The 23916-nt window shown below is 44.0% G+C and overlaps 1 protein-coding gene across 3 annotated transcripts in view; it reads right to left on the bottom strand.

Moving 5' to 3' along the window:
• ARHGEF7 (Rho guanine nucleotide exchange factor 7) overlaps positions 1 to 23916 on the bottom strand; it is a 170823-nt gene that overhangs the window by 50598 nt on the left and 96309 nt on the right. For all 3 annotated transcript variants that reach the window (XM_088458453.1, XM_088458462.1, XM_088458469.1), the window contains exons 7-10: positions 17366 to 17460; positions 16103 to 16198; positions 8177 to 8299; positions 396 to 534 (exon numbers count right to left, since the gene is read on the bottom strand). In XM_088458453.1, coding sequence (XP_088314579.1) covers positions 396 to 534; positions 8177 to 8299; positions 16103 to 16198; positions 17366 to 17460 — 453 coding nt within the window. The remainder of the gene's footprint in view (positions 1 to 395; positions 535 to 8176; positions 8300 to 16102; positions 16199 to 17365; positions 17461 to 23916) is intronic.

The raw sequence follows: 23916 nt of genomic DNA, 5'->3' as shown, positions 1-23916 counted from the left end.
TTGCATTTTTACTTAGGTGTTACTTGCATTGCAGTGCATTATTTTGAACACTTCTTGCAACATTTCAGTGTGACACGCACGTCAATGGTGTTAAAGATTTTTAATCTCTATATAAGTGAATTGCAAATAAGATGCACTAAAGTGTTTAAATAGAGTATGCGTTTTCACATTCCTCTGACTTGAACAAAATAACTTACCACTTTTTTTTTTTTTTTTTTTTTTTAAATACAGACTGAACACATTTGTAAACAAAAAAAAATTGCAAAATAGGCACATATAAAATATAAATTAATATAATAAAAATGTGATTCATATGGTTTTTCATTTTATATTATGCAAAAAAACTACAGTGTGTACATACATAGCCAGGAAATAAGTAGTAATACTTTCCATACCTCCATATGACGTTCCAACTCTTTCAGGAGTGTTGGGTACTTGTCCAAACGCATGAATGGCTTACTTAGGCCTGTCGTTAGCACAAGAATACCAGGACTGTTGGCTCCTTTCATCTCCATGAATTCTCCAAGCTCCTCGCTATAGCAAAGAAATTAAAGAAAATAATATTCATATACTTTATGTTCAATTACAAACTTAAACGGCACTTTCATGGTTACAAAAAAAGATCTTTCCTTCAAATCTCTTATATATCTCTCTCATAATAAATATTTTACATAATATATATATATCTATCTATATCTATCTCTTGAACCACTGGATGGATTTTGATGGGATTTTCACTATTCTATACAGCAGAGGTGGGGAACCTTTTATCTGCTGAGGGCCATTTTGATATATATAACATTATTCCCAGGCCCGATGCAGGCCACTCCCCCTCCATGTGACAACACAATGGGCATCACAAGAGGTGTATTGCTGCCTGTTCTATTCAGAAGGCACTGGAGCATTTATCCTAACGTTGCAGAATGCCAGACTTTTGGGATGCATGTATGTAAGAGATGTGCGGGTTCGGTTTTACTCGGATAGGTTCGGATCTCAAAAACTGCATTCTAATGGCTATCGGCCATCACGTGTTTTGGATAGCCAATAAAATAAATCCGAACTAGCGAGTAAAACCGAACCCACACAGTGTGTGTGTATGTATGATTATATATATATATATATATATATATATATATATATATATATATACACACACACACACACATACATACACATACATACATACATACATACATACACACACACATACACAGTACTGGTCATCATACAATAGAAATCCCCAAATCAATTGATATAATAATACTAAGGCACATTGACAGTTTTATATTACTGGTGGTTCAGATTATTGATATTGTAAACCAATATATTACACAAAGGTAAATTGTGCTAATCACAACAGTAGACTATTAAGGCTTTCATATTTCAGCTTATAGTACACATCATACTGAACACAGTGTGATTTGGGTGTGAATGGAAAATACAGACTTCTTTAGGTTTAGAAACTTTGTAAAACTGGCATGAATAAAATTAATCATTTTATTGGTGTTATTTTCATAAAGGCATTTGGTCTGAGACGTAAGTTCTGTAGTTAAATAGCAACAGTATAAATCATTACAATGAGATTTCTAAGCTAAAACACCCTGAAAGCTTATTTCAATTTTGCCATTTATATATATATAGCAGACACTTGTACAAAAAGCAAGAAGTGTGATAGAGAGTCCTGTGCATTTTTAAAAGTTTGTGATCAAAATAAAAATAGTTTAAATGTGGCAGGTTGTGATTCACTAAAGAGAGTTAGATGCTTTTAAGTCAAACCATAAATTAATTTCTCAAATCATGGATTATCAAACATTATTCTATTACATATACAGTGGGGCTCTGGTTTATTGACATCTATTAAGGTAAAGTTCTGGATCCATGTATGCACTCAAAAGATATTGTGAATGGTATCCATGAAGCAGGTTGTAGGAAGAAAATAGTGTGTATACAGATGTGCCCCTATACATCTTACCTCTATGTGCTACAAGTCACGTTAAACATAATGCGTGAGCGCTGTGCAACTCGGTAGCGCAGAATGTCTTTTTGTGCAACTTTTTATACCTTCAAATAAGTCTTATTGGAAAAGTGATGTGAATAGGACCCACAAGCAGCTTCATAATATAGGCATGCCACGTATCATTTTGTGCGTCCTATTCACATCATTTTGCGAGAAAGATGCATTTGAAGGTAAAAAGTTGCACGTAAAATGCTCGGCGCTACCAAGTGACACCACGACATGGCGCGACTAGAATGGCTGTTTAACATGCAAGATGTACCGTATGTGGACACATTTGTAGCTAAAAGCAAGAAGAAATCCTAGATTCCCCAGTTATTTGTTCGGTCACAGTGCCTCTGTTATCTGTAAAAGGGGCTGCAAATGATAACAATTCTGCTATCCCAGCTGTGCTAAATAGGACAAAACATTCTTTCATGCAATCTGTTTTAATTCATGTAAACACTGCACAAACCATTTCAAAATGTGCTCAGCTCATAGGCATTGCAAGCTGGCTACACAATACAAACACAAACACACAGTGCACAAAGCAAACAACCTACAACACAGCACAAAGTCATTGCTTTATCCTTCACACCAAATGCAAAGTCATACACAGATTATTTGCCTTTCCACCACCCCATCCTTAGAACAAGGGTATTGGCAATGTGTGCCATCAGTTAAGACTTATGCCAACAAAGTAATATTTTTAGAATGGATGTCTCAAACACTGATCTCTCCCCTCTTTATTCATGGAAAATGTTAGTTTACACTTTTGTATACAAATATTTCATTTTCTAGTGTCCAGAAGTGTGCAGCGGTGTTGTAAACACAGGACAATTAAAGCAATGTTGTTACCACAGTGTATTGTTGTTTTTTTGTACACACTAATGTGGGACCAGCACACCCATGTTGCATGAATGTATAGTTAGAGGCAATGTGTGCAAATCTGTGCATTTATACATCAACTAATTATCACACTCTGACTATCTGAAATGCTGGATAACACTATTGCAGATTAGCAGAGTAATACATTCAACGCCCCCCGTCCTTCCCCAAAAAAACCTCCAAAAATCTAATAACTGCAAAAAAAAAAAAGCAAAAAGGAAATATTAATATCATATAAACAAACATATTGCAAAAAATACCACATTTACAATTCAACTTAACCGTTCATAAAGATAATATCTTAGCAAGATAGGATGCATGCAGAATGAGAGCATCTGTTTTTAAAAGGATTTGCACAAGACATTTGTAACCAGAGTCACTGAATAAAAGTTTGTTTCCTAAAAATGTTATATCCAACTCACACTTCTGAAGCGGGTGTCTGTTTGTAGTAGATGGAACAGGAACTTTCAGCACTGACAGGCCTTAGGATGGCACACAGGCAGCGCATTGTACTGTCAGCACCAACGCACTGTGCTGCAATAGACTATGAGCAGTGTGTTTTGTGCCCTGATAGTAGGCTGGGGCTCCTTTCTCTGTAGACTGTGATAGGATGACATCATCTCTCCTTCATACAACCAAGCTTAGGAAAGGCCGTATACAAGGGACACAAAGACTTCAGTGCCTTGGTTATCCATGCTCCAGTTACTCCAAATATATTGTGCTTCAACGCCATACACTTACACAGCATGGCATACAGCACAGACATCGCTTGCACTTTAGAGTATTATCAGCTGCAGCACTTCCCTCAATAAAGATAACTTACTTCACTGGTTTCCACAGCTACCACTTAAACACATAGCAAAATGCCTCTCAGCTGCCTAACAATAAAGGGTTTTCCCCGCCTGTCATTGCTTATCACGTTCATCAATAAATAGGTAACCATCTAAGAAATATAACAAACAAGGTTCCTAAGAAACTTTTCTAAAGAACGCTTTAAAATAAAAAATGAAAAACATGTATTGCTTGTATGCATCAAATAGAAAGACCTCTCTGACCCAGCACGATGAATAATAAAGAGCAGGGCAAAACTTAACACACAGGAGCAGTCTGACCAGCAAATCAGCTAATAACTAGCGGCAGCTGTTTGAAATGACAGAAAGGATGTCCCGGTGGGCATGTCCCCAATCATTTTCTTGCTGAACGAGACAATGTAAAAGCAAAGCTACTAATGGGAAGATCTTATAACAATAACAACTATACTATAAATATTAACACAGATACTTTTTTCTAGGAGCCAAGAGAAGATGGTCAGAGGGAGACATACAAGTCCTGTGTGTTTAGGCACAAGCGGGTTTGAAAAAGGAAAAACATGAAAATTTATTTCAACTGAACTAAAGACAGGTAAAATCTATTTACAAAATGTACTAAAGTGAAGAGAAAGCAAATACCTTATAATTAGAGCAATCAAAGTTACAAACGTCAATTTCCCAGCTGCTATTGCAGTACAGGAAGAGAAGGTCTAACTGTCAAATGTGGATGCCATGCCGATATTTACGCAGTTAAGCGATTATCAGCAGACTCTGCATGCGTTACGGTCGCACTGTGCACGCCCCAAGCTACCTTAGTGATGCCGTTCACAGTGAAGATTTCTTTGCAAAGCGATTTATATTCAGAGATTGCCTGGGGGTGATTATAGGGAGTGGCAGCAATATCGCAAACGTGTCGAGACCGTTCTCGGGGCGTACAGTATATCTGCCTACATCTGATCTCGTATGCAGAAAATATGGCGCCAGCATCTCCATTCCCTCGCCCATTCTGCATGACCATAGGGTTACTCAGATGGTTGATAATCAAAGGATCTGTGAGCACCGCTGCTTATTTGTATGCAGTTGCTAGGATCTGCGATCGCCGCTGCTTATTTGTATGCAGTTGCTAGGATCTGCGAGCGCCGCTGCTTATTTGTATGCAGTTGCTAGGATCTGCGAGCCCCGCTGCTTATTTGTATGCAGTTGCTGGGATCTGCGAAGCCGCTGCTTATTTGTATGCAGTTGCTAGGATCTGCGAGCCCGCTGCTTATTTGTATGCAGTTGCTAGGATCTGCGATCGCCGCTGCTTATTTGTATGCAGTTGCTAGGATCTGCGATCGCCGCTGCTTATTTGTATGCAGTTGCTAGGATCTGCGAGCCCCGCTGCTTATTTGTATGCAGTTGCTAGGATCTGCGAGCCCCGCGGCTTATTTGTATGCAGTTGCTAGGATCTGCGAGCACCGCTGCTTATTTGTATGCAGTTGCTAGGATCTGCGAGCACCGCTGCTTATTTGTATGCAGTTGCTAGGATCTGCGAGCGCCGCTGCTTATTTGTATGCAGTTGCTAGGATCTGCGAGCGCCGCTGCTTATTTGTATGCAGTTGCTAGGATCTGCGAGCGCCGCTGCTTATTTGTATGCAGTTGCTAGGATCTGCGATCGCCGCTGCTTATTTGTATGCAGTTGCTAGGAACTGCGAGCGCCGCTGCTTATTTGTATGCAGTTGCTAGGATCTGCGAAGCCGCTGCTTATTTGTATGCAGTTGCTAGGATCTGCGAGCCCCGCTGCTTATTTGTATGCAGTTGCTAGGATCTGCGAGCCCCGCTGCTTATTTGTATGCAGTTGCTAGGATCTGCGAGCACCGCGGCTTATTTGTATGCAGTTGCTAGGATCTGCGAGCACCGCGGCTTATTTGTATGCAGTTGCTAGGATCTGCGAGCACCGCTGCTTATTTGTATGCAGTTGCTAGGATCTGCGAGCGCCGCTGCTTATTTGTATGCAGTTGCTAGGATCTGCGAGCGCCGCTGCTTATTTGTATGCAGTTGCTAGGATCTGCGAGCGCCGCTGCTTATTTGTATGCAGTTGCTAGGATCTGCGAGCGCCGCTGCTTATTTGTATGCAGTTGCTAGGATCTGCGAGCGCCGCTGCTTATTTGTATGCAGTTGCTAGGATCTGCGAGCCCCGCTGCTTATTTGTATGCAGTTGCTAGGATCTGCGAGCCCCGCTGCTTATTTGTATGCAGTTGCTAGGATCTGCGAGCACCGCTGCTTATTTGTATGCAGTTGCTAGGATCTGCGAGCACAGCTGCTTATTTGTATGCAGTTGCTAGGATCTGCGAGCGCCGCTGCTTATTTGTATGCAGTTGCTAGGATCTGCGAGCGCCGCTGCTTATTTGTATGCAGTTGCTAGGATCTGCGAGCGCCGCTGCTTATTTGTATGCAGTTGCTAGGATCTGCGAGCGCCGCTGCTTATTTGTATGCAGTTGCTAGGATCTGCGAGCGCCGCTGCTTATTTGTATGCAGTTGCTAGGATCTGCGAGCGCCGCTGCTTATTTGTATGCAGTTGCTAGGATCTGCGAGCGCCGCTGCTTATTTGTATGCAGTTGCTAGGATCTGCGAGCGCCGCTGCTTATTTGTATGCAGTTGCTAGGATCTGCGAGCACCGCTGCTTATTTGTATGCAGTTGCTAGGATCTGCGAAGCCGCTGCTTATTTGTATGCAGTTGCTAGGATCTGCGAGCGCCGCTGCTTATTTGTATGCAGTTGCTAGGATCTGCGAGCACCGCTGCTTATTTGTATGCAGTTGCTAGGATCTGCGAGCCCCGCTGCTTATTTGTATGCAGTTGCTAGGATCTGCGAGCCCCGCTGCTTATTTGTATGCAGTTGCTAGGATCTGCGAAGCCGCTGCTTATTTGTATGCAGTTGCTAGGATCTGCGAGCACCGCGGCTTATTTGTATGCAGTTGCTAGGATCTGCGAGCACCGCTGCTTATTTGTATGCAGTTGCTAGGAACTGCGAGCGCCGCTGCTTATTTGTATGCAGTTGCTAGGATCTGCGAGCGCCGCTGCTTATTTGTTTGCAGTTGCTAGGATCTGCGAGCGCCGCTGCTTATTTGTATGCAGTTGCTAGGATCTGCGAGCACCGCTGCTTATTTGTATGCAGTTGCTAGGATTTGCGAAGCCGCCGGAAGGCTTCATAAATTTCCAGACGCTACAGCATTAGCATATTTGGCACAGCAGCTGTGTACGGGATCTCCGCTGTGATAGCATTAGCGCCCACATCAGAATCAGAGCCAAAGCCCATCCCCAGATGCAGTGTTTAGCTGCACTGCACATTTGTGCTTCACAGGGTCATCATTAATAAGCGAATATTAGAAGCTAAAGGGAATTGCTCAATGGTTAATAGTGTGACAGGGGAGAGATCCAGCAAAAAGATTCACCACATAAAAGGGTTAATTTTTCAAGCACACAGAACATCTTTTCTAGGCAAGGTTTACTCTACACCCACTTTAGCTACTGTTATCTTACTATATGGAAGGTTAAACATTTATTCTGAACAGGCACTTAAGGCAGACAATTGTCTAGTCATTGCTAATTAGCAAACATAGGCCATGTGTACTTTTATCATAAGGGTCCCCATACACAGTGCGATATGCACCATGCGATGGCAGATCCGACCGGCCGACATATCGGATAGCGGTCCCCACACACGGAGCGATCCGGCGGCCGACCGCCCGAGATGCTGGCACCCCCCCTCCCCCTCCCGCATAGCGCTGCATGGGATCGTTCATCAATCCCCCAGATCAATTGAACATGCAGATAGATCTGGAGAAGTGACTGACAATCCCACGGGAGCACGCAGCGGACAATATCATGCCCCCACACGGAACGATGTAGTCGCGATATCGTTCAAAACAGTCAGATCAGCCACTAAATCGCTCCGTGTGTGGGGGCCTATAGGGAAATTACCTTTGAGAACCAATAACAAAATAAAATGAATCAGTGTCACCTAATTTTGACAAAGTTCTCAAACTCGTACTGCTTTTAATGGACATTTTGGATTTCTTTAGAGTGTGGGACGCAATTTAAACAGACCACAAAATGGTAAATTATTGCTTACTATGATAACACCAGGTCTATGCTCAAGAGAGAAACCTTGGATGCAACTTGTTCTAAATTCCTGGTCATTGTATAGTCTGAGCATTCCTCATATAGATTATTAGATCATGATTCTGAGATGCAATAAAGGGTAAATGAAGTACAAGACAAGACACAGGAGGGCAAATGTGTAACCACGGGCGCATACAAGTCTTCAAACGATGGATATCAGACACTATAGATACTGATTAAAAATGTGGTTATAACATCAAAATGTAAATTTTATTATGTATATACTGTATTATATTTATAATTTACTAATACATATACTGAAAGTACATGTTTTACCCCTGTATTGCAGAAAAAATACATTTGCAATGATGATTCTACACGCACCTGTGCTGTGTGAGGACATTAACAGCTGATGGATGGTTGGCACAATACGCCAGGTACAGACTCTTCATCTGAGGCATCAGGCTCATGAAACAACCTCCAACCCTCTGCTGACCCTCTGGTAACCTAAGGAATAAAACATTGAAGATCACAAATAAGCCTAAATAAATCAATGATGAGTTTGGCCATACTAGATTTAAATGTTAATTTCAGGTTTCCAAATGCATTATATAAAAAAAAAGTAGTTGATAAATGATAAACTATATGTACATAATCACCCTTTCGGTTCGGTCAGTGCACCTTTGTCTTTGCCCTTGACATAGGTTCATGGACTGGACCGAAATAGCCGTCGGGACACTATTATGGCTGGCTGTACGGTTGCATATGATCTCCCTGACTCCTGCTCATGGATAAGTGTACCCCTTTTTCTTTTTTTTTTTACAATGTCAACCTTGCCATTTTAAAGATTGTACATAACCATTTATTGACTACACCATGTTGCGTTTGAAGGGCATAAAATTAGCATTTTGTTCGAAAGCTATAGAACTAGAAGTAAAATTAAAAGGAAAAAAATAGTCAACATTAGTCAATAATACCCCTTTCAGACATACCGAGAATCCCTGGAATTTGGCCTGCCCCAGCCAAATTCCCGGGTTGCCGCGTATGTCTGAAAAGGTACCTACCCGGGAACATGTTCCCGGGTAGCCGACCCTTCTTAAGTCCCGGGAAATTACCCTGCTTATGTCTGAATGGTGCTACCCGGGAATTTACTACTCCCGGGCTGCACCAAGCAGCTTTTACATTGTGTTTGCAGCGCAGAGCATCCTATAGGACGATCAGCGCTGCCACTCACCAGCGCCGGTGGCTGTGTCGCTGTAGATCGAGTCAGCGACACAGAACCCCAGCTGGACGCCGGGGACACCCGCCTACACTGGAGACTGCCGACTGTTCTCAGCCATGCTGCATTTTGATGACATCATCAGCGGCAGCCAGAGAGGGGATAGGCTAGGAGGGGCAGACGGCAGAGGAGAGGCAGCTAATATGAAAAACTCGGCTTATGTCTGAAAGGGGTCTACCTGGGAATTTCCCAGGTAAACGCTGTAGTGTGAAAGGGGGGTCTCGAGCAAATACCCGGGATTTTGCACAGGAGAAATTCCTGGGTCTGAGCAGAAAATTTCCTGGGTCGTATGTCTGAAAGGGGTATTAGTGGACTAACGCTGCAACAGAACACAATTTATATGATGTTTACGATGTGTTTTGTTACACTATGGGGGCGATTCAAAGGTTTTTTTGGTCGTGATAATTAATGAGCGCCCAGTTTGCTATTCAATTGTTATGGGCGCTCATTAATTATCGCCCTCTTTGCCAACTATGAGACATGGTGTAGCCGTGTAAAACGGTATAACCAGTCTTAATTTCTGGTTAGGGCGCGCTATCTGCGGTTAGCGCGCCCTAACCAGGGTGTTTCACACACATTTCTGCTTGCGCCCTCCTGAGTGCGTGCAGAAATGCTGGTGTCGGCAGCTATCGCTCCCTGACAGAGCAACAATTGAATTGCTCTGCCGGGCGTCTTAAAAAAAAAGAAAGCCGCCAGCAGAACATTTGAATCACCCGATATGTGTGTAATCTTTAGTAATATGGCACTACAAAGCAAAACATATTCCATTATTTTTAAAACCTTAAATCTTTTGACAAAAAATAAATTTACATATACTTTATTGAATTAACCCCATTCCTTGTCACTGAAAATCATAATTATTCAGACTTTACTGAAACATTAGATTCTGTTTAGTGGGTGGCTTTTGTGGACATAAAAGATTCTATGATGAGTTTTACCCACTAGATGGCACTGAGAGGCATAAAATAGATGGGGGTCTACTAAAGACTGGTTTGCATAAATAGCAAATTTATTTATTTTTACCAATTTACAGATAGGTTTCCTGTTTCTAGGATCTGCTAAAGTCAAATCACAGATTTATCATTGTTAACTATAGAACAGGGAAAATAGATAAAAAGATAAATTTAGTAAATTGCCAAACTTGTTTTACTGATTTCAGAGACTCAAGAACGATTTCAATACAGCGACATGCATAAAAACAAACAAAACATACACTGAAGTGGCAAAATTCATGGGACAGCAGTATGTAAAGGTAATGGTAGGTGGAGTCACCATACTGTGACAACTTGGAAATGCCCTGACCTGCATCAGTTATAATCTGACATCTTGTGAGTCAATTTGAACACCGGCTAGGCTGCTCATGAGAAGGCGACGTGAATTATCGGAGTTCAAACGAGGCATGATAGTGGGTGCCCGACTGATAGGATGCTCCATTTCTTAAGTTGTGCAGACAATCAACATTCCTCAATCTACGGCAATGTTTTCAACCACTGTGCCACGGCACACTAGTCTGCCACGAGCAGTTGTACTGTAGTGTTTTATTCCTGAGGAGGCCAGTGTGTGTATATATATATTTTTTTGTGATATGTATATGTTTTTTTATTGGTCACGCACGCCGCATCGCCGGACGGTGTGCCCTGGCAATTTTAAAATCTTGTGTAGTGTGCCTCGAGTTGAAAATCATTAATCTACGGTGTCACATGTGTGCCGGGAATACCCCATGGAAGGCATTACCACCCAAACTGGACAGCGCAGTGGCCGACCACGGGTGCTTAATGATTGTGACCATTGTAGTCTGGACAGAATTGTTCGTAGTAACAGACAAGCAACACTAGCTAAAATCCACATTCAATGCAGGAGGCACCAGATGTATATCCATCAGGTCAGTGTTGCGTTCTTTCGCTTTCATGGGAGCAGAAGACCCACCGGAGTGCACCTGTTAGCAATACGACACTGGACACTGCACCTAACCTGGGCTTCTGACATCGCTAATTGGACCCTGGATCACTGGCAACATGTGGCATGGTCTGAGTAGTCACGATTCCAGTTGTTTCGGGCTGATGGTAGGGTTCAGGTGTGGTGCAGACCCCATGAGGCCATGGACTCCAGTTGTTAACAAGGCACCATACAGGCTGGTAGTGGTTTCATAATGGTGTGGGGTGTGTTCACGTGGCATGGGTTGGGTGCGCTGGTCTACCTAAACACATCATTGACTGGTAAACATGGACTTCATGTACCCCCACAACGATGGAAATTTCCTTCAGGATAATGCACTGAGTCACCGGTCCCAAGATGTCCAAAATTGGTTTGAGAAGCATTCTGTCGAGTTCTGACGAATGGTGGGGCAACCCCATTCGCATGACATGAACCCAATTGAGCATTTATGGTACGTGGTGGCAAGGGTCCATTCACACCCAAGATTCTGCACCTACAAATATCAGGGAGCTGTGGTCTTCTGTCCACATGTGGAATCAATGCTACATGGAGTTGCTGTACTTCGCCAGGCTGGAGGGCTTCCTACATGATACTAGGCACCTATCCCATGACTTTTGGCAATTCAGTGTATATATGTATTAAAATGAATGTGAAAGGCTAGCAGTGCTGCCTCAAACTTCTAGGTAATCTATTGCAACCAAGGTACAATATGTGTGGAGCTTGTATGTTCTCCCTATATTTGCACCAGTATCAGTAGAGGTCTCCAGTTTCCTCCCAAAGTCCAAAAAACATATAGCATGGCTAATGTTGGTGTGTTTATCTTTTCAATGTAGAACATTTTGACTGTAAGCACCAATTATAATATGAATGATACAACATATTATTAATAGGTTGGAACTTTTAATACACATCAGGAAAGATGCACTAAGCCTTAAGGCTCATACACACTAGACTATATCGTTAGCGTTCAATATCGTCCAGTGTGTGTGCATGAGATCGTTAACAATGCACACTCCCGCGAATCGTTAATGTATTTCATTGCCTGAACTTGCAGGGCAACCTGATTATATCGTCAGGTTGTGCATGTTCAGGGAGGGTGCAGTCACTGAACGATATCGTTCAGTGTGTATGCTCAATGTCATTCCCGACATTGAGCCTCACAGTTCAGGGAAAACACTTAACAATATGCTCCATGAGCAATATCGCTAAGTGTGTATGCAGCTTTAGAGATAGAAAGTGGAGTTATAAACTACCAACCAATCAGCTCCTAACTGTCATTTTTCAAACACAGCCTATAAAGTAACAGTTAGGAGCTGATTGGTTGGTACTTTTTCACTCTCCGCTTTATCACTCTCCAAGGCTTAGTGCATCTCCATGAGAATAAATACTGCCGTAGAGAAAACCAGACCCAGGTTGAACACTGCAGGGATCTATACCAAATAGCAAAGGACTTGTAATAACAAAATAGTTCATATATACTAGTTCATTTAGACTAGCTGGGAAAAGAGATACTAACTATATATGCCTATTTTATTTATCCCTGCACTTTTTACTCCCCACTACTAGAATGAATTGGCGGGATCTACCACTGAGCAGAGAGGTAGGCAGAGTACTATGATAAAATAAATTGCCACAAGAGTGATACAATCACAAATTCATCACACATACTTAGAAATTTATGAATAATAATGTATTATACTGTATATTATTTTATTTTCCCATTGACTGTTTGTGTTAGAGTTCCTAATCACCTGTCATTATATGAAACATTTTAGCATTCTTATTTTATAAATTAATTTAAGACAAAATAATAAACAATACAGGCCATTCAGATTAAAGTATCCAATAGACACAAATGAGAGTTAGGATATCAAATGAAGAGCTTCATTATAAAGTATGTACAGCCCAAAATCCAGTGCTATGATGTGTACAGCGTGTACTGGATGACTGGCTTACAGCTGCAGGGGATAGCTTGTTGTAGTTTGTGTGTGAATTTCATGGTCAGGTCACACATAAAATGATTACATTCTTGTCCAAGCATCAGTGAGAACAGCATTTCCCTCTGCTGGCTTATTCCTTACTTCTCAGCCAGTGAACAAGGGAAGACGATAGTGGGTATAGATAAACCTGATACTCTAACAGACACAAGATGGAAGGGGAAGAACTTGGTATTTCAAGGGCACAGACACGCCTCCATTAGGATAAAGCAGTGGCTAAATATTTTTTGTTATAAAGGATTACTTTTCAAATCCCTTTCTGTAGCGATGGTCCTTCTACAGCTGCAGTCATGTCAGAGCTACAATGATAGACTTTGCTTCCTTTCCATGCACACTACTGAAGTTCTAAATAAGCTGTACACTTTCAGCAACTCTTCCTTATTACTATTTGACAGAGTACTACATGGGCTTCTCACTTTGGAATACTAGACCATTACCAAAAGACGGGAGCCAATCACATTTACAAAATGTTCATATTCACTGCACGTCACCACAGGGGTTTGCAATCCTTCCAGTGCTTTATGGAACTCTGCTAAATAGAGAACGTGATGGACCAGGTCCCCAGCAGAGTCAGGGACATCATGTTTCGCATCCAGGTTTCATTTAAAGATGAAGGACCTATGCCAGGGTTGTTCAACATGCAGCCCTACAGCAGCTGTGGAACTACACATCCCAGCTTACCCTGCCAGAGTTTTGCTATTAGGGCATGCTACAACTGTGGCAGGAAATGCTGGGATGTATAGTTCCACAGCAGCTGGAAGGCTGAACATTGAATACCCCGGCCCTATATATCTGCAATTCTGAAGCAAAACTGAGCAGATTTCAAATGTAATCTTCTCCCAGCTAGTGATAACTGAGGAATATTTCAGAGGGGTAGCTCCATACAGTGGTGTAACTAAGGGTGGGGGGGGGGGGGTCGAGCAGGGCGCGTGTCCTGGTCGCCGAAGAACCAACGGCGCGGGGAGCGCCGCCGGCCACGGACCGGCCCGTCCTAGTTAGGCAGTGTAGCGCTGACCGCAGTGTGGGGGTCATTCAGACCCGCTCGCGAGCGCAGCACGCTCGCAAGCGGGTCGATGTTGCCCCACTGCGCATGCGCACAACGGAGGGAGCTCCGTCGTGCGCATGTGCGAGGCCCGGATAGCGACGGGCTCTCCGTCGCTCCGGGTCTCGCACCAAAGGGGGCGTGCTGTCGATGTTGATTGACAGCACGCCCCCTTTGGTGGGCGTGCCGGGGGCGTGGCTGCCAGACGGAGGCGTTCCCATGGGAACGCCTACCGTCTGAAGCCTGCCCCACTGATATCACTAGTGATGTCAGTGGGAGTGATTTTGGCTCTGATAGAGCCAAAATCACTCCCGGGCTTGCGGCAGCGAGACCCTACCGCAGGGTCTCTGTCGCAAGCCCGATGGTCAAGACCATCGCGACCATCATCATGGACGCTCGCATAAGCTGTGGGTGGTCACCCACACCTATGCGAGCATCCAGGAGGACGCTCCATTTTCATGGAGGAGGGCCCTGATTCAGAGCGAGCGCTCTGGTCAGAGCGTTCGGCTCTGAATCAGGCCCTGTGTGCGGTCAGCGCTACACATTTACACAGGACCGGTGCTAGGCTTCCCTGCGCCCAGTGCCGGTCCTGTGCTGCACAGCCGAGCCTCTTCCCTCCCCCTGAGCCCTTACCCAATAGCGCCAGGAGAAGGGTGGGAGACGGGCTCAGGCTGTGCAGTTTAACACACATTGCCACCAGCGATGTGTGTGTTTACCAGCAGCCAATGAGAGTCTGACAGACTCTCACTGGCTGCTGCTGCTACTACACACACATCACTGCCGCGCGGCAGCGATGTGTGTGCTAACCAGCAGCCAATGAGTCAGACAGACTCTCATTGACTGCTGCAGCGCCCACTGCAAGAGCCGGGCTGGAGCTCACTCATGAGCTCCGCCTTCCGGCGCTTGCAGTGGGTAATGGGAGAGATGTCATAATGCAGAGTGCGCCAACTCGGGAGTACTGACGTGCGGCGGCGGCGGGAGCCGGAGCATGGATTCAGGTAAGTGTATATTTTTTTAATTTTTTTTTGTAACTTGTGTGTCTGCACTATGAGGGGGGGCTACTACTGGGGGCACCATTAATGGGGGGGGCTACTACTGGGGGCACTGCATCAGGAGGGGGAACCTCTACCGGGGACTACTACTGGGGGTGGGGGGGGAACTACTACTGGGGGCACTATATAAGGGTCTTACCACTAGGGGACCACTATTGGGGGCACTAAATAGGGAGGACCACTACAGGGGGCACTGTATAAGGGGGGGATCACTGCTGGGGGCCTGCATAAGGGGGACCACTACTGGGGTCACTGCATGAGGGGGAGGGGACTACTGCTGGGGGCACTATATAATGGGCATTGCATAGGGGGTACCACTACTGGGGGGACTGCTACTGAGGGCACTATATAAGGGGCACTGCATAAGGGGGACCACTACTGGGGGCACTTCATAGGGGGAACCACTACATGGGGCACTGTATAAGGGGGACCACTACTGGGGGCACTGAATAAGGGGAACTAATGGGGAGTTGCATAAGGGGGACAACTACTGGAGGTACTGTATAAGGGGCACTACACATAAGAGGGACCACAACTGGGGACATTGCATACTTGGGGTACTATATAAGGGGCACTACTGGTGTTAAGCTGCATATGGAAAGGAATGTTCAGAGTGACGATAAAGGGGTGTGTGTCATGTTGACACGCCCCATTTTTAAGTGACCATGCCCATTTTTCACCGCACACACATAGGAGTGCGGGGGATACATTTTTTAAATTTGCCCTGTGCTCCAAATACCCTAGTTACGCCACTGGTTCCATATGCTACAAAGATGGGTTTCCAAAAGGAGATAACCATTTTGAATTGCAATTACATATATCGTATAGACTTCAACAACGTCACAACTCAATCATGCAAACAAGTCGATGCAGTACAGTTAAATCACAAAAGGAAAAGCATAAAACACTGAAAAGCTAAAAGAACACAGACATATACGATAGCTATGAGATAAACTCAGATGACAACAGCATATGCAAGTCACCAAATGAGATAGATGAACTTACTTTGAACATTCCTCCAATGACTGTACCAACATTTGCTGGAAAGCACAAATCTCCTCCAGGTTTCCCATTAAATACGCTGTACTTGTAGGATTTAACCTAAATAAATAAAAAAAAGTTTACAAAGAAAACAACCAAAATACATATGTAATAGAGCTTGCGATGTGAGCAGGAGTACAATGAGCATCTCTGCAAGTCACAGGAAGAACAATATGTACAGTGCTACAACTGGAGCTGGTGAAGTGCTGCTTTATATTAATAACTGCACACATGCTAATACTGGACCACACTCTGTGGTGTCATAGGAAGGAATGGACGAGTGATCTGATATCGCTCTGTGTGTTGCCCTAAAATAATCACTATGCGCCTGATTCAGATGTGAACCGATGTAGAACATGCATCCTGATGGTTACAGTTAGGGGGGGGGCGCGCAGATCAACACTGCATGAAAATCCAAGTAATTATGATAGGCGTTCCTGGGCAGTGACAGGGACGTGCCAGTGTAAGGTAATGCATCAAAAGATGCAGTTCCACTGGCATCTGCAGCCAAATGTTGTCAGACTTTTTGAGCAACCATAGGCACAATAAAGTACAATAGTGTGGCCGATGTCTGATCGATGGTGCAATTTTTATGTCCACCACTGCGCATTAAAGCCGCAGCAGATAGGCACCTCAGTGGCATAAATTTGCAGTAGCCCAGTCAGTCTCTTTTTCATCGCTCCTCCTCCTCACTGTCATCTTTCTCCTTACAGCCCATCTTGGTCATCTCTGTCCCCCACCCACTTCCCTCACATCTCTGTTCCTCCACAGCACAGGGTGCTGACAGAAGGGAACAGTCTCTCTCATCACTGCATCCTCCCCTCCCAATTGGTCTCTCATTGCTGTCCCTACTGGCCCAGTCTGTCTCTTTCTCATCTGTCCCTCAGCTCTCACTGCACCTGTGCTAGACTAACACAGAAGCTTGTTATATAGTAGACAAGGTTACAATTTCCTTACATAAAACTTACAAGTAATTTCCAATGTGGATCTGAATCAGAAAAAGTAAATTCATTGTAAGATTTTAGAGCCACACATTGCCTAAAAATGCATAATTATTGCCAGTAAGCACGTGAAAAGATGCATGTGCCATTTTATTGTAGCACAAAAGAGCTGTGAGAAAAATATGATGTATGTAGCTTGTTATACAAGTGCAGGCCTAAAAGGTTTGAAGTATAAATGAAACATAAATGAAAGACAAAAGAGAGATACAGGGTAAAGGAATCTTACTTTTCGCTGGTTTGTAAATGACGTAGATAATTGGACAACAGATTATGGATCTCCTTGGAGTATTCATTTTCAGTTTCTAAAATATTTTGTAGCACCTGCATTATCAAGCAGAATATACTTATTATAATCCGCATGTGCATAAACAGCAAAGATTATTACATACTTACTCATACAAAGTACTGAGCGCAATACAACAAACACATTACTTGCTAGCTATGAATTTGATAGTGCTTCTTTAGTAATAAAAATTATTAAAGATATAAAAATGTTAATTGCAAAGAAATGACGTGCCTACAGCAAAACTATGACTACTAGCTTGTAACAATAAGAGCTATGCATTAAGTATAGTGACTCTCAGGATGGGCTCAGCAACATGTATGCAGACTCAACATTGTTATACTCTACCCTTACGGTGCTGTATATTTGGGACTGTAAGACAAATAAGGTCCTAGCCTGAATGGTATGGTAAAGGGAAAAAGGTGTATATTTCACATCCCTTAATGTTTGTACTCCCCAGAGACTGATTGTAGCCTAAAGAAAATATTACCCCCAATCATGAGCACCCCGATACATTGGTACATTTGAAATAATTACAGATATTTGCACTTAAGCCAGCGATACACGGTGCGATTGTAAGTTGGTAAGATGTGTTGTACCATTGCCCTTGAAATTCTCCATACGATGTGGTCAAATGGTGTACGATTGATTGTTACGATCATACGATAAGATGCATACAAGTGTATCACATTGTACACAATAGATCGTAATCTTACGGTTTTGCAGTAAGATCTACGATCTAGCTATACAACTGCTGGGACGTACAACGGCATCGTAAACACACAAACAACACACGATGTGCACTATTGATCGTTACGATTCATCGAAATAGTCCTCATCGTGCAAAAAAAAAAAATCGCACCGTGTATGGGCCGCATAAGACGCTCATTCTTCCCTGTGCACAGCTCAGTGACTGGACATAACAGACAAGAAGCCTTCATGTTTTATTATGCGAGTAGACTGCAGCCTGTTCATTTTTCCTGAATGCTCCCATTCATTTCAAACTATACAGAAGGGGAATAAGACCATGTTTGTTGGATTTTGCAAGTTCACTCAGTGCAGAGGACCTAATTGTTGACCTCCACAGTAAAGTGGCTCTATTCTACTGAACCTGTGTGTCTCAGAAATGTCACAAAGCAGAGAGCTGGTCATTGCAAGGATGTCATGGGCTATTTGTCTGCAAGACTCAGTGGAAGGAGTTGTGAATATAGTGAGGAGAAACTGAGCTCACAGCCACATAGCACGTACGACACTGCACAAACCTCTGTTATGGAAAAAGAATTAAACTGCTATAAACATAAAAGTGAAATCCCCCGAAGACAGAAAGTAAAAAGCAATCAATATACATGACACATTGGCACAAAAACAGAATAGTAATGTAGTTTGTTTTCTTTTTTCTGCAACAACTGGAAACCATAAAAAGGAAAGATGTTCTGCAACTCCCTGGGTTTGTGTGAAGAGCTTTAATTTTATATTAACAGATAGCATAAACAACGACAGTACCATAATTGACAGGCTGACACATTGTAAGCCCGTAAATATAGTGGTATGTAGTAATAGTAAAATGCCACTACAAGCTGGGAGCATATAAAAATAGCAGTAGCAAAAATATGGAAAACAAGGTGAGATCCTGATAACCTGGAGTTTACCTGAGTATTAAAATTATTTTTGTGGTGAAATTAATACTACAATCTAAAAGAAAATCCATACTCAAAACAAATAATTAGTAATATGAACAAGACTGATGTAATGAAAACTGTATTTGTCAGCAAAACAAACAACAATTTCATGACAAAAACAATCATAACAAAATAATAAAAGAACCCCACATATACCCAACCAACGACAACTAATAAAGCATGGAGAATGCATATTGGAAGAACAAATCTATATTGTGTAACAATGAGTGGTGCTCACACAAAACATCAGGGTACACTGAACACTAGTCACCTCTCTTGCACCTCTACTCAGCCGTAGCCCTTTGCATGGATTGCGAGCACTGTGAATGCTCAACGAAGACCCCATTACACTGCAACCAAATTTCACTAGCCTTCCCATCTCAGTGGTGCGCTTGAGAAAATGATGAGCAGTAAACAGAGCCTTGCTGTTGAAGCACTGGATAAACATCCCATGCCAAAGAGGCTATGAATGGCACAGAAATCACAGCTAAGAGACATCCCAGTGTACAAACCGGGGGGGAAGAATTCGCTCAGACAGTTCACCGTTCTTTCAGACAGGACTTTGTAAAATGAACACTGACAAGCAGATTCTTTCATACTTGCATGACAGTAGTAGCCTCCTTATTTATGATATTTTCCACAGCACTGTAAAATGGGGAGTGCAAAGTTGCACAAAATGCTATGCTCACCAGAATAAGAGAGCGACTGTGATACACAAAGCGAGTTTGTTGACAGTGAAGTGATAATGCATCAATAACTGTGTTTGAAGGATTTCAACTGAATTGGCAAAAAACTTGAGGCAATGATATCATCAACGTGTTGTAACCTATGATAACCAATCACATCAGAATTAAGTCGTCTTGTGAGCGAAGACAAATTAAGTTAGTGTTCCCGCAAGGTTGTTTCAACAGAAAGCAGCGCCCTGCCTGATTTTAAACCACTAAAAAGGTGCCCTGCCTTATGGCAGTGCCCTACTGAAACAGCCAGCCGGGTGCAACTCCCACCAGAGAGTCTCAGTGTCCAGTGGGGGGGAAAGTTGCAGTGAAATAATCATCGCCGGGTGAATAGATGCCATGCACATATCTGTTTGGAATGGGTATGAAATACCGCCTCCCCCCAGCGCCTTTCCGCTCGCGGCGCCCGGTATCACTACGATCGGGATGCCGGGCGCCGGTCTCCCGGCGTCGGGGAAATGCGGGCGTCTGCATGTAGACGCCCGGCATTTCACCCTTGCCGGGATATGACAGTCGGGAAGCCGGCTGCCGGTATTTAGGCAGTCGGCTTCCCGATTGCTTCCCACCTGTTCACGCTGCAGGAACAGTGTATATTTTTTATATATATATATATATATATATATATATATACATACATACACACACACACACACACACACACACATACACACACACATTCATATATACACACACCAGGAGGACGTTACCTGTCTGACTGCATTGTGCCAACTGTGAAGTTTGGTGAAGGAGGGATAATGGTATGGGGCTGTTTTTCAGGGTTTGGGCTAGGCTCCTTATCTCTAGTGAAGGGCAAGCTTAATGCTTCAGCATACCAAGACATTTTGGCCCTTTCCTATTCCAACATGACTCTGCCCCAGTGGACAAAGCAAGGACTATAAAATAAGAGTTATGGTAGATTTACCTTTGTTAACTCTTTTTCTTCGAGGTCCATGGGCATGGGATGTATGTGGCTGGGGCTAACCGGGCACCAAATAGTAAAAAGCTTTAGCTCCCAGGATGCACCGGTCTTCCTCCACATATACCCCGCCCCCAGCCAAAGGCAGTTTTGTAAAGAAACCCAAGGCAGGAGCGTGGAGAAGGAAGAACATTACACATGGGAAACACTCTCACAGAAGATGAGGGAATCAGTGACCAAGAAGAAAATACTCAATGAAGCCAGGTGCGCCAGGGTGGGCGCACTGTGGACTCTATGGACCTAAGAGTTAACAAAAGGTAAGTCTACTTTAACTCTTATTTTCTTCTTCAGGGTCCATATGGATCCATAGGGATACCATGGGGATGTCTTAAAGCAGTTTCCCCTAAGGGTGGGGAAGCTCCTGAGCAGAAAGATGAATCAGGCGCCCAAAGGAAGCATCCTGAGAGGCAAAGGTATCAAAGGCATAGAACCTTAGAAAGATCTGGACAGAAGATCACGTGGCCGCCTTACACAGCTGAACAGCCGAGGCGCCACGGCGAGCTGCCCATGAGGGACACACAGACCAGGTGGAATGAGCATTAACAGAAGCCGGAACAGGAAGGCCTGCCTGCATGTAGGCCTCGGAGATAGACATACGAAGCCAACTAGCCAAGGTTTGTTTATTGGCTGGCCATTCTTTCTTGTGAAATCCAAAGAGCACAAATAAGGAGTCTGATTTCCGAAGGGAACTTGTACGGTCCACATATATTTTGACGGCACAGACCACATCCAAGAAGGCCTCACCTGCCGAGAGGTCTGGTGATTGAAAGCCGGGACTACAATTTCCTCATTAATGTGGAAACTAGTAACAACTTTTGGAAGGAACCCTGGGCGTGTCCGAAGTACTGCCCTGTCCTGGTGGAAAATAAGAAATGGGGAGAGCCCCTAAAATCAGACACTCTTCTGGCTGACGCTATAGCCAAAAGAAAAGAAGACCATGTGGCTGCCTTACACAATTGTTCAGCAGAGGCGCCACGTCGAAGGTCCCACACACCGAGTAGAATGTGGTGTGATCGTGTTTGGAACAGGAAGATCAGCTTGCGTGTAAGCCTGAGAGATTGTCATGCGGAGCCATCGTGCCAGAGTCTGTTTGTTACCTGGCCAGCCCCATTTGTGAAAGCCGTACAACACAAAGAGAATCCGATTTCCTAAAGGAGTTGGTACGATCCACGTATACATCCGAAGAGCACAAACCATATCCAGGGAGGCCTCACCCGCAGAGAGGTCCAAAGACTGGAAGGAAGAATGGAATTGGGATACCACTTTAGGATGGTAATCAGCCCGGGTTCGGAGGACAGCTATGCGACAGGAGAGCGCTGCTAAGTCAAATACCCTGCGGGCAGAAGATATAGCGAGGAGGAAGACAGTCTTTGCCGTCAGTCATTTGAGGTCTGAGTCTAGAGGTTTAAACAGCGGAGCCTGTAAAGCCCAGAGAACCAAGGACAAATCCCACAGGGCTACCGGAGGGACAAAAAGGAGGTAGAAGGTGGCGAACACCTTAAAGGAATGTTCTAACATCAGGCAGGGGAGAGGATATTTCGCTGGAACCAGACAAGACAGAGCAGAAACCTGAACTCTAAGGGAGACCAGACGGCGCCGAGGTCTAAACCAGCCTGGAGAAATGCAAGCACCCGGGAAACCCTAAAAATCCTAGGATCATAGTCTCTGGGCGAGCACCAATGAAAGTGTCAACTCTAACAGATGCGGGCTGAGCATCGTCTGGAACACAGAGCGAGAGAAACCCTTGGCTTTTAAGAGGGATGACTCAAAAGCCACACCGTCAAATACAGACGAGGTTGATCAGGGGTGCTGGCAATGGCCCTGTACTTGTATATCCGGCCATAGAGGAAGTGGGAAAGGAGAGTCTATAGAGAGACTCCGTAGGTTGGTGAATCAAATGGTGCCTGGGCCAGGCTGGAGCTGTTAGAACCCTCAGGGGGGGGGGGGGGGGAGGGAGATCGTAGGAAAGAGGTATGTGAGATTGAAATCCCACAGCACTGCCAGAGTATCCACAAAGGCGGCTGAGGGGTCTCTGGTCCTGGACCCGTACCTTGAGGTTATGACGTGAGGTCATGAGGTCTACGTCCGCTTCACCCCATTTGTCACCAGGAGTTGAAAGATATCCAGGTGGAGAGCCCATTCACCGGCGTGTACATCCAGACGGCTTAGGAAGTCAAATTCCCGGGTGAGGACTCCGGGAATGAACACAGCAATTCCCGGGACAATTGATCGTAGAGTTTCCATGTGGAATTTGGGCACTTGGATACATTTATTGAGGGATTTGAGGTTCAGAATAGGCCGATCAGACCCACAGGGCTTCTGAAAGAAGAAAAGAGTGGAATAAAAACCAGTTCCTTGAAGAGCCAAAGGAACCGGTATCATCACACCTGAATGCAGCAGGGAGTGAATGGCTTCATGGAGGGCCAGGGCCTTGATGGAGTCTGATGGGGGACCTGTACAAAAGAATTGCTAGTGAGAACGCCTCAGAAAGGTGAGGGCGTACCTCTGAGAGACCACTTCTCAGACCAAGACGTCCATTGTTGTGTGACATTAGGAATTGGCAAATCGAAGAAGTCAGCAGGGTTTGTCGTCAGACTTGGAAGCTGGACGTCTGGCAGACCAAGAGGCATATTCAATTAGGTGCGAAAAGTCGGAGGTTTTCTCAGTCATCACTGGTTTTCCATGTGGAAAGTATTGCGCGCGTTCCCCCTTATCCCCGTATTTAATTAGAAATCGGCGAAAACGGCATCCGGCGAATTCGGAGATAGCGAAAAGTACTGTAAAAAATGGGGAAAACAGCCTGTACAACCCGAAAAGCTGCACTAATATAGGGGATCACTATAGGGATGTACTAATGCCCCTAATAAAGCTAATCTGGGTACTTAAGCTTTCTCAATTGCTTGCTATTAGCGTCTTTGCATAAGTGGTGAACAATGGAATTAAGCAATATTTTTTCATCAAAATAACTACTTCCAGTAAATTTGGGGTACATGAAATTGGGTGCTAGCATATTTTAAAGTTGCCAAAGTGAAGTTTTAAAAAACGTTAAAAATCCACCTGCCGCAAGCACCTGAAATCTTAAAAACACCTGGTGCATACTTGGGG

Source organism: Taudactylus pleione, unplaced genomic scaffold (genome assembly GCF_031769625.1).
Source record: "Taudactylus pleione unplaced genomic scaffold, aTauple2 ptg000041l, whole genome shotgun sequence".
NCBI classification, from domain to species: Eukaryota; Metazoa; Chordata; class Amphibia; order Anura; family Myobatrachidae; genus Taudactylus; species Taudactylus pleione.
This window is presented reverse-complemented; position numbering and strand designations above follow the sequence as displayed.